We start from the raw sequence: 12607 nt of genomic DNA on the forward strand, positions 1-12607 counted from the left end.
GTACAAATGCATAGAGTCAAACAAACAGTATTTGTGCACAGACACATACTCAGATGTACATTTGAAAAAAAATAAAATAAATAAAAAGCTTAGATTTTTAGAGCAGAAAGCATGTCAACCTTGAGATTAACTGTTTTGTAATGAATAAGGCTTGTAATGTTCTGAATCTTACTGTCAAAAAATCTCATTGAAAAGACCAAAACCACCAAAGAATTTATCCTATTTACAAGTATTCTGTGTGGCCCCAAGGCCTGATCACTTTGTGTCTTGGAACTCCATGTTGTCCAAAAACTTCTACATATGCAGTGATGACTCTTGACTGAGTAACAATTGTTAATACTGCAGTGTCAAATGTGTTTAGCCTTCAAAATAATAATAATAATAATAATATACAATATATAAATAAAAAAATAAAAAACGTACCTCTTCACTTGATCCCATTGAGGATGGGAACAATTGAACCCCTGGACTCATAAAAGATGGATACTAATAGGCTGGGTTCCCACTGAAGATTGGTTACCATCTAGGTTCTGGGTTTCTGGCTCAGTACCAAAAACAGAATGGGTACGTTGGAAAGTGATGAAAGACGGACTAACAAATTGTTGGTTGTGGTCTTTGGTCAAGTGATTTGTTGACAACAGGAATAACTATGGGAAATACTTTAAGCTGGCTTTTCCTCAAAAGAAGTTCAAATGTTTGTTTAAAATACCAGCATTACACGCTGTTTCATTAACCCAAAAGGTACAGCCCAGTCGCCAGGATAAAGTGTTGGAACAAACAGTTTTCCAATCCACTGATACCATCACATTTGTATGTGTCACAGGCTACATACCTTATTGACATTTCTATAAAATGAGTCATAGGGTTGCCAGGCCAGTGACAGCAGTTATCATTTTCAACATTTTTTAAAGATTGACAGCACTAGAATATTTTTAGGGAGACCTCGGGCCAATTTTCAGTGACATTTGTGGTGACAAAAAACTGCTACTTTTGAAAGGAAGTCAGGACATCGCCTGCCATGTTTGTGCCTGACCCAACATTTTAAACCAAAATATGATCTTTTTGTAAGCGTTTGTGGTGCCTAAACCAAAACTGATCCGAAAGAAATACAAAGTTACATTTAATGGTATCATTTAACAATGATAAGTTTCAACATATCCGTGGTAAAAATACACATTGCCCACATTTATTCTGGTGATTGGATTGATTGGTAAGACTCAACGTGTTGCCATAGAAGAATCATTTCTACTCATTTCTTATGCTATTTAAATACACAGTAGCCTAATCAGACAGCATTTGGCATTGGTAATGATGCTAATTGTAAGAAAGCTGAAAAGTGGTCAATGCCACTAGTTCACAGCAATAGCCTTCGAGGCAGCAATGACAGGTTGCCTGAGAGGGCACCAAATATAATAAGGACTGAAGAGTTAACAATAATGCTAAATATTGACATCTTTGCTGCTAAGCTCTTCCTGCCATATCGCAAACTGTAACTGATGCATGTCAGACATAAATTGGAGATTCCATGTATACTCTGGAAATTTCTAACCTACATTTTTGTCTTTATAAAGCCTTATAGACTGTTCTGATTTCCTTAAATGTGAGGGCCAAGTAGAGAATATGAAGGAGTCAAGACAAACAAACAAACAAACAAACAATAAAATGGTGGCCACAGTTTCCCATATAAAAAACGTGAATCATCAACGAACATTGACACTGCAGTGTGCAAGGAATAAGATCTAGTAGTATACTGGTAACATTCCACTGTTTATTACTGGCCTACTGTGTTCAACTTTTTTCCCTTTTTATTTTTTTTTAAGAAAATTCTGTCATTAAAAATCTTTCTATAGTATATTTTTTTCTTAGAAAATATAGAAAAGACTAATTTACAGTTATTTTACACATGGGATATCCTCTGGCTTTTGTTTTGGAACAGATATGACTCATTTTGTTCTTTTGCAGCACATGGTGTTACAGAATATGCATTGAAACAACAAACATAAGTCACTACAGCGTAGCCAAAAATGAAAATACGCAGACTTCATACAGAAAAAATTAAATACATGCATACATACAATACAGTGCCATGCAAACACAGTCCATTTTGGGAAGTAAATTATTTAAGATTTGCATTTCTTTCCCGTGTTTCAAACATTTCATGCCTTCTTGCTATACATACATGACATGGCTTTTACATAATGTGACGTTCACTGCAGCTACTGCAGGAAGTGGCTTGCCAAAAACTCCTCATTTCTAAGTAGGGCATTGTTTGGCTGATGGAAATATAAGGTTTTTTTTTAATCATTGACAAGTCAGCACTTAAGACTACTTTGTAACTCCACAAAAGCAGGGAATGTGTTTCAGGGAAAGTATGACAGTTAAAATATCATTCTTTTCCATATTTGTCTCACATTGGTTTCATCGCTTTTTTGATATCTACTGATTTCTCACTTGACACTGAATGACAATCTTCTTCCCTCACACACTCCATTTGTCCAGCATTCACGCATATTTTCTCACTGACATTTGGTCCAATATGAGCATTCCAGTCTCCCCCTGCCTGGTTAGCTGTCCTATACAAGAGCAATTCAAATTCTCAGTGGCAGCACAAAAAAAAAAACAAAAACAAAAAAAACCCCGGCAGTGTCCCTACAATGACAACCCCTTAAGAACCAGCCCATCGCCTGAGAAGGTATTGACTGGTCTGCAATCAGCCACATCTGCTCACATATGGGGCCTCTCTATCACATGCCACCAGCTAGGATCTGCCTGCCGGGGGTCAGTGAGAGATAGGTATCTGTCAGGGCTGTTGACCTTGAGTGTGTTTGTTTTGGGACTGCAACAGAGATTCTTATCAGGCCTTGGCACACAGAGATAATACTGTTTACCCTCTGGGGAGACAGAAGCCATTTAGGACTTTTAAGACTGAATACTGAAGAAAGGTATTTGTGGAATAGAACCCATTTTTGATGGAATGTTGCTTTGAAGTATTAGGGCAAAATAAACTGTTACTTCATGGACAAGACCAGCTCCATACCTATAGGTGGCAGCAGTAGTCTGCGCCTTCCCTTTTGCAACCAATAAAGAACTGAAGTCTTGACGTCACTTCCAGGCCAGATAAGCATCATTAGCCTCCATAGATCAGTGGAATCTCATTCAGGGTGTCTGTTGTCTGTTGTCTTTTCTGGAAACCTGATTTCCTGTGGTCCATGTTCTAAGATCAAGAAATGTCTTTTAAACCAGTGTCATTAGCATCTGAACCAATCGTGACTGTAAAAAGGTTAAACAAAGAATTTATTAGCATTGAAAAAACTGTTAAAACTTAAATTTGAAATCATGACCTTATGCATTTAATATATAATTGCAACTGGTTCATTTCATAGCCTAGCTAGTATTTGTCCCATCATTAACCAACTGCAGTCTAAGGCATGGGGAAAATAGTGTTCGTGAAAGCACCACTAACTTCTATCCGTCAAAAACTGCTCTTTTAAACATCCGGGGGATACAGAGCAACATTAGCATTTGGATTGAGTGCCTGACTAATTATAGCAACATTATGGAACTATTCTACCTTAAAGGGTTTAAATTCATTTTGATGGTACACTGACTTGAAATGTTGTGAGTGGTGTCTATCTCAATCACACTACACAATGGTCTTTCAGCACTATGTAACTGCAGTGAGCAGGTAGCATCACAGCGCAAAATGCTGTCAGGTGATAAATCACAGACAGGACCAACTATCATCATTTGTATTTTCGACGGTGGTGTTCTCAAATCTCACAAAATACCAAGGTTCACCATTCCTTTAAGCGCTTTCCTGATCTCCTCTGACTCAGGGCCGAATGTGGCCCTCAGCTGCTCAGCTGCGTTCACCACCTAGTTGATAAATTCGTCAAGAGGATTATGAATGAGGTTTCTTACTTCTGCAACAAAACCTGGAAGTTCCAGTCTGACTTTAGCTCTCTATTAGTTTATTTTACACTATTCAGAGACAGTACTGTACTTTACAAAAAAGTGCCTCACTGTTTAATTGAAGCCTGTTATATGATCTGCTTCACAAACCTGAACATTAAGTCACTAAATTGTCTTGAATAATTCGTGATTCATGACTCATGTGAAAGTTTAAACTTACTGAAACTTTTTTTTGTTTGTTTTCATAGACATGTGTCAAACAAAAAGAAATTCTGTACACTATTTGGCACCGCTGCAAGTTTTGAGTCACATTCAGACCTTCCAATTGCCAGTGCCATACCAGTCAGCTTTTATAAGTGGATCACAGAGACATCCTTACTCTCACAGAAACGTTTCATTTATCAACCTGCTAGAAAGTCCAACATTTCAAGCCTCGGAAACGCTTCGCTTTTGGTTTTTACTGCTCTGTTGCGAAAACAGTTAAGGATTTACTTAAGTCACACTCAAGATTACCACCTTTTCAAATACTGCTGCACAACAGTCACTTATCACTTCCTGTTCATACATTGCAGCCCGCCGCGGATTCTTTTGCCATTGCCAAGACCTTACATGACCTCAGAATTTAAAGCAGAAATATTTAGCTCCTGCTACTATAAACCTAGACTGTTCTATTCATAAGATGCAATGTGCAAGATAATTCTTCATTATGGACACAGTGTATGCCATCTGCCCAGTTCAGCTGTTCAGCTTTTACAGAAAAGCGTGCGGTGTGCTTTCTTTCCACAGTTTCTCTCTTTCCAACAGAATTTGGTTACCTTTCTTTTTTCGCCGTTATCGAGGTGTGCACAGTAAGGTGCACAGCCATCTCCTGCCCTGACTTATTTATACACTTTTGTATGATCACACTTACCACCTCCACCAGCTTGTCTGAATGTCCTTGGCTTAACAGACTGCTATGCTCCTCACTCTCTTGCTTTGAGATAAGGGCTGCAGGAGATGAACACTGAATTGCTAATATTTAAATGGAGTAACATACTGTGTGTTTAGAATTTACTTTACAGATTTAGCAAGCATACGTTCTGGTAACTAACTTGTTTTTATACACCAAATAGTTGGGAAAGAGCTGTAGAACCATGAGCGTGTTGCAGTTTGTGCAAATGAGATACACTGTCCAGACTGAAGGGCTGAATGACCGACCAAAGGGGCTGCGCTCTACTCTGGCCAGCTGAGCTGCTATTTTGTGGGAGTGACCAGTGCCCACTCAGCAGGGGACATCTCGCACTGCCCCCGCACCTCAAGAAGTGCCTCACCGTTTGAGAGCGCCTCTAATCCACCAAGAACTGACGGATACCCACTGATATTCACTGCTAAAATTACAAACTACTCAGACGTTTGTCACATGATCAGGATTCTCCCTGACTTCGATGCACTCTATCTCCTCCCGTTCTCTCTCCCTCTCCCTTTCCCGCTCCCTCTCCCTCTCCCGCTCTTTGCGCTTGGCCCGTTTCTTTTTCTTGTGTCTCTTTTTGGACGGCGGGAAGAAGGTCAGGAAGACAGGCAGGATGACAAAGCAGTGCAGCACGGTGCAGCCCGCGGTGAGGAGCGAGCACTTGAACAGTGTGTAGGTCAGATTGGAAGGCACAAACACCAGGGGCATGATACCAATCACAAAGCAGGAAGTGTTCTGCAGGATGGCTGCCCCGTGCTCCTCCAGTGCCAACTTGATGCACTGCGTCCTAGTGTGCTCGGTGGCTAGCACAAAAGTGTACAGGTGTGGTGCACAGTGATCCATGGCGAAATTGAGGGTATAAATAAGGCACAGGATTGAGATGCTGTCCATGCCAACGTTCCAGAGGGTCATCAAACCCAAGACGCCCAGCTCCACGGACGTTACAGTGAGGATGAGCCAGAAATTACCCAAGGGGTTGATGACCAGGAAGAAAGTGAGGATGAGGATTGTGAGTACGCTGAATCCTGAGGTCAGGATGGGCGAGATGACGGAGGAGCTGTAGCGGTCCATGAACACGAACGTAGGATTGAAGGCAATGAACTTGATGCTGTTGATCAGCATCAGCGGGCGAAGCTTTTCTAGAAGCTCCACCACCTCCTCGCGCTTCTTCTCCGTCGTCCGTGCCACAAGGTACATCCGCGAGGCAATGATGTCGTACTCATCGGTCTCGCGGTTCTTGGTGAATATGATGTCCTCAGTGAAGTGCTGGTACTCCGGGCTGCGTAAGAAGGAGCCCTTGAGGATGTTGATGAAGTCGCTCTTGGTTGACGCACTCACGTTCACCACCCGAAGGTAGTGGAAAAAGTTGTCCATCCAGGAGATCTTGTTGAAGCCGTGACTCAGAGTCTTCAGGTGCTCCTGCACCGTGGAGTTCCAGTACTCAATGGGCTCATAAATGTAAAACCCAATCACAGGACTGTAGTTACTGAAGTATTTTTGCTGGGTCAGAGCATACGACACACTTGGAGAGTTACTAGCCAGCAGGTTCACAATATTTGATCCATCACTGATTTGTAAACATCCCATGAATGAGAAAGAAGCATAGATGAGATACAGAATGACCACAAAGGGTTTGACGTAAGTATTGGTGATCCATTCCGTGTAGTGCTCACGCAGGAAGTGTTGGATGAAGTGATTCTGGTAAGGGACGCTGTCGTGGTGCGTGGACAAGTCATGGCCGTCACTCATCATGGTTTTAAACCATGTGGGCTGACGGTCCAGATACTCCACTGAGGGGATTTTACAACAGAAAACACTGTGGTAGCGGTTCTGCTCCAACTGTCCGGCAAACACCAGGCAGGAGCCGTAGAAAGAGAAAACATAGAAGTAGTTGACCAGGATGGCAACACACATGCTCTGGCAGAAGATTTTCACAGACTCAATGTTGGTAAAAGGGCTAGCTCCCATGCCAAAGGTGATGATGTAGAGCGAGCTGGTCATGGTGTAGCACACCATAACATCAGCGAAAGCATCGGCAACGCGCTCCTTGAAGGGAAGGTTTTCCCTTGTTCTCCTCCAGCCCGCCAGCAGCTCGAACACCCCTTTAGTTCCATGGCCTGGAAGAAAAGAAAGAGAACGGATTCAGTAAGAATGTTGTTTGCACTGATGTGTTGGCATTGTGTTCACCTGAAATGACACTGACAGAAACATTTTCTATTTCCATGATACACAGTCCTTCCTAAGAAGTGAAATGGTCCATTTCTCTGAAGGTTTTCAGAATATTTCTTTGTACAACTGAGTAACATCATTTGAATACCTTCCCTGAAACACAACATTGGTTACTGCTACACCAAATCGAGATTAAAAAAAAAAACTTTCAATTATAGCATCAATAGAAGAAATATAATTTTGACAATAACCTCTCTTTATTTTAACATAATTGCTGTTGGACTTTGTGGGATGAGTGCAAGCACCGCAGCGCTGCAAAGAGGAAGAGTGGTGAACAGGTCGAAGTGACTGCCCACAGTAAAGGAGCTGCTACAGCCAAGTGATGATGTCAACTCTCACCATTTGTTCAAATTTTTCCATTTGAGTTTCTATGTGTCTAAAACTGATAATAGCCAAACAGACAGAGTGACAAGTCCAAAAGAGAATTTTAAAAGATTGTTAAATGCTCAATATGTAATGTCTGCCAATTGTTGACTCGACCAGCTCTGAAGGAGAGAGTCACGTACAAAGCCAGAACTTATTAGAGGAATAAACACCCCCATTCCCCTCAAATTCTGCTCTGATCCAGAGCCATTAACCAATGAGAGGAGAACTAAGGGATTCGTTTTGCATTTTTTGAGATTCAAAAGTGGATTCGTCTTTATCACTTAACCTGACTGCAGCAGCGTTTTGCAGAGGTGGCCATTGTCGCTGCTTATGTACTGTAATGTTGCCTGCTCACTGGAGCTGACAAGGACATGTACTTTACTAGGCAAATGACTTCACAGAGAGGACAGGGGAAAAGGAGAGAGAGCATTGGAGTCTCTCCAGGCTCCAGTCTGAGTGCTGAGTTTAGTTAGAGGTTGACCTGAATTCAAACAAACTGACACACGAACCCTCTGTGAATGCTTTTGCTTGTTAGCTTACAGCTAATGTACAGTCATCTAGCTGTTCGGGACCAAATCAACACCGCCGTAGCTTACTCAGGCACAAATGTTCACAGATGAGGTAATGTTTTAAAGTTTTATTCATGTTAAGTCTTTTGTTCACAGACTTCCCTGTCCCAAAAGTAGCAACGCATGACAAAATGAAACGCACCGCTACCCCGAGCGAACACAGACTTCTCTGAGTTTGAACATTACTGGGAACATGATGTGAGCAACAACTCAAAAAAATACATGGCAAAGGTATAGTCCTTTTGTTGCATGGTGAATGCTTACATGAGAAAAACTTTAACAAAATCTCCCCTGGTGCATTTTAATAATGAGCTTTATTAGCGACCCTGGAATTCTGCGGGTTGGCCCACTAACCTCAAGCAAAGGTAAAGGTTTTAAAAGAATCTGACAACCATGCTGCCACATTTTAGTCCCGACTGCGATGAATAAATGTTCTGGACGGCAGTCTTCAAGAAAAATATATGTAGAAACATAAGTGAAATTATGTTTTTTTTTTTGGTATTATGTCGTTGGAGATGTCGTTGAAGAACATTGAGGAGATAACTAAATTAATATCAGAGTCTCATCAGCTAAATTATTGGGCCGATATGTTAGGGTTAGAGTTAGGGTTCTATTTAGATGTCTTGTTTTAATATGAAGATATATCTCTGTGGGCTTTCAACCCTCCATCACCATCCATTGGTGTGCGTCAATAAAAGCAGTAAATGTGTATGACAGCCCCTGATTCTAAGACTCCATTAATGGCTCCTAGGGGCTGCCATGTTAAATACAGTCTTTAATACGCATCTGGCGAGGTGAAAAACGTGTCCTGATGTCGTGTGTATTTTTATACCAGCAATGGTGCGCCTGCTAAACAATTTGAGCATGACAAGACCGATTAAACATTCAATTAAAACATACATTCGCGCAGCCTTGGTCTGACTCCTCTAATAGAGACACGGGCTTTCCTGTTTCTCTTCATATCTGAAATAGACCTGCACACTGTCCTCTCTACCATGCATCAGCAACCAGCATCCAAATCTGTCTGCAGCAGGTTCATTCATGTGAGTCAAATCTGTGGGATTTAAAAAAAAAAAAAAATATATAGACATGAATACCCAACATTCAAAGGCATATGCTCCATAGTGCAAAATCTCCCACACAGGAACACCCGCCCACCCACGCTCGCTGCTCATTTATTTGTAAAATGCCGGAGCGGTGTTTCTGGTGGGGGAGAAAACTGCTGCGAGGGAATGTGTTATGAATTCGTGACCACTTGAATCAGTTCAGCGTTCCTTCCAGCATGTAAATATTTCAGTGCGAGTGAACACTGGATCTGGCTCATCCGTATGTCTCACTGCCGGCATCGGCTCTGAAATATTCCTTTCTCATGTAGCAGGTGGACAGCGCTAACCCTGACAGCATTATAAATTTCCCCTTGTCTGACTCAGAGAGAAAAGTTAATTAGCTATAAAGGATTAGTCGTATGTAATGAGTCGGCTAGATGACTCTTCCCACTTTTAGTTTTATTAAGCAGTGCCGCAAGTCAATTAGTTAGCGTCAGTTGGTTTAGAGGGTGTGGAGGGAGAGGGAATTCATGCCCAGGGTTTATACAGCATTACACCAGGGGAGTCCGCATGCGTTTCCCTTCACCAGTTACCGAATAGAATGTTAAGTAGTGAGTCACTGCCGAGACATGATTAGAAAAGCTCCGGGATTCATTACAGTGATTGATCTGGCAGGTGAAGATGGATGACTAACAAAAATCTGTTTACCTCGTATTTAATAGCATGTGTCTTATCAAAGCTGCATTTCTGCATTCACTCATATCTATCAGCTAATAATGTATTTGTAAAGATTTAGAAATAGAGTACTGCAATCATGTATTTTCTGAGATATACTAAAAACATTGAAAAATTAACCAAAAAAATAATTCTGGCCCGTACATGTGACACAACACGCATAATGATCTGGTCTGCATGTAGTTACTTTCATTTCTGAAACAGACAATTTCTCAATTCAAACAATTCTTGATTCGGAATTGATTGTCAATCGAATGAATAGAAAAGCGAGCTCTATTTTCACTGTTTTGCTCCAGTGTGTTGTGCTTTAAACCGTTAATTGGGGTCCTTAATCTGCTGAAACACAATATGAACCCCAACTGGAAATTAAGATAAACGATCGGCAGCCTTTTAATTAAAAGAATTAACAGCATCAGTTAATGAATAAATTAATTTGAAAAACATGCATGTATGTGGATAACAAAGTAAAGGGTGTGCTCTACTGTGTTATTAGTGTTATAAGTCCAGCAGTGAGAGTAGCCTCTCTGCTGCACTGTTAGCTCCGAGGGTCCGTCACCGTATCATACTCTGAGCAGAAGCAGAGTTCTGGAGCGGAGTTGTTTTCTTCACAACAGAGTTTGGTTAACGTGTTGATGCTGCGGTGTGTTTGTGAGCTTGTGAGCAGTTGTCAGCTGTTCTTGATTGTTGCTGACCGCTGCTCTGCTCTTTGAACGTCACATCATTACGTCTGGTGACATGGACATGTGGCCTGCTTAATGTTCATCTTGCAAAGGTAATTAGCCAGTCATTAAATAAAATAAACGTTTTTTCGACCGCTCCCTTGTTTGAGGATCCACTTTAAGGTAACTTTAGCTTCTGCACACTGTAAACTGTCCGGATGCTGCACTACCCTCGCGGTTTCATTTCACATTTTTTACTCATACTTATGAACATTTAGACAATGGATTTTTGCCAATTGTGAATAGATTCTAAATCGCAATGCTTAACCATAACCACCCATGACATGCAACACAGGTCCCTGACTGGAGCTGATCACCGATGCCATGGCCTCATGGTATGTGTCCTAACCACTAGGTCACCAGGACGCCCTGAGAATTTGTATGCTTAATGGAAGATAATGAAAACTTTTTTTTTCTGTCTTGATGACTAGTTTCCTTTCACAATATTTCCATACAAGATGTTGTACATTGTGTAGCATTATCTGTGATAAAATATCATGCATCGATAGTAAGTTAACTGCGTCCTGCTGGAGTTGGATGTGGGAGGAGATACAGGAAACGTACATCGCGACAGCACTGTGATTATTTTCATTATCAATTTATGTGTGGATAATTGATTAATTGTATGGCCTGCAAAATGTTAGGAAATAAAGCCCCCCTTGAAATAAGAAAAAGAAAAGCAGCAAATCCACACAAATGAATAGGCTAAAAGAAAAACAAATTATCAAAAAAACTGCTGATTAAATGGTTAAATCTGCTGACTGAAAGTCTTTACTCCAATTCCAAACAACAATAATTTCAAAGAAACTTGAATATGAACTGGGTGGACTACTTGTACCAAGCAAGATTTGTGTTTCGGGAAGTTTCATGAAATTATTTGAGACCAACAGCGGTCCATAAGATGTAACACCATCAACATTTAAAAGCAGATGACAGTTAGTATACTCATAATTTTAGTAAATAGGATAAAACATTCCAAAGCACTGGTTCAAACCCATCAAACAGACCTGATTTAAAAAGCGTTCAGACTAGTGTTGGTACAATGTTTTGATCACGTCAGCTTTCTAGAAAGCGCAGAACATTTTTTTCTGACGACAAAGGCTTGGGAGATTTCACACCTGTCTTGTCTCTCTATTAAACCACCTCTGTCTTTGAAAGCTCCGTGCTCAAAAGTGAGAAGAATCCCAATTAGAAGGGGTGAGAAGATCAAAAGATCAAAAACAGCAGCACACTCACTGGGGTGATGTGTAGGTCTATTCACATCCATGTCAAAGTAAGACAGACGCTTCAGTGAGTAACATGTTCGAACTGAGCAAAGGAAACAGCAAGGATTGGATGTCTCGTGAATGTAAATGTGTTGCTTTCTCTTGCATTTCCCTAAATCTAACAGGACATGTGGCATAATGTCTTTATTTAAATGAGGAGTACAAATAACTCTGAATTATGAAACATGTTTCCTCAGGTGACGGTTTATTCGATTCATATCTCAGTACTTTCCTTGACATAACAGAGAGAGAGCTGGACTGAAGGTACGGGATGCACCTTTTAAAAATTCTATTTTGCACAAAACAAAATGGCTCTGAAGTGTAAGATGCACTGTAAGATTTGGTCTGGTGACTTTAGCTGAGCATTTAACACAAACTCACCCATGACACTGATTACACAACTAACTAACATAACTAACACTGGACACTGGAGCCCCCCAGGGCTGTGTGCTCAGCCCCGTCCCATTCACGGACATCAGGAGCACTCTATTGTTAAGTACGCTGCTGACACCACCAGCATCAACTGCATTATAAACAATGATGAGAGCTTGTATCAAGAGAAACTCAACAATCTTGCAGAGTGGTGCACAGGCAACAATCTACTGCTCAACGTCAGCAAAACCAGGGAGTGGACTGTTGAAAGGACACAAAGACACACACCACCGTCTACATCAGTGAAGCTGAGGTGGAGCAGGTGAACTGTTGCAGGTTCCTGGGAATCAACATTATAGAGAACCCGTAGTGGTCCACCCTGGTAAATAAAAGCACAGAAAAGTCTCTTTGTAAAGGAATTTAGGGTGGCAACATTCCACTGTCA

At 41.1% G+C, this 12607-nt stretch overlaps 1 protein-coding gene across 1 annotated transcript in view; it reads right to left on the reverse strand.

The window, feature by feature from the left end:
- Positions 1–2098: 2098 nt before the first annotated feature.
- Positions 2099–12607, reverse strand: part of ptchd4 (patched domain containing 4) — a 48857-nt gene continuing 38348 nt past the window's right edge. Inside the window, exon 3 of the mRNA XM_037087188.1 lies at positions 2099–6978. Coding sequence (XP_036943083.1) covers positions 5297–6978 — 1682 coding nt within the window. The 3' untranslated portion in view covers positions 2099–5296. The remainder of the gene's footprint in view (positions 6979–12607) is intronic.

Source organism: Acanthopagrus latus, chromosome 22 (genome assembly GCF_904848185.1).
Source record: "Acanthopagrus latus isolate v.2019 chromosome 22, fAcaLat1.1, whole genome shotgun sequence".
Classification (NCBI taxonomy): domain Eukaryota; kingdom Metazoa; phylum Chordata; class Actinopteri; order Spariformes; family Sparidae; genus Acanthopagrus; species Acanthopagrus latus.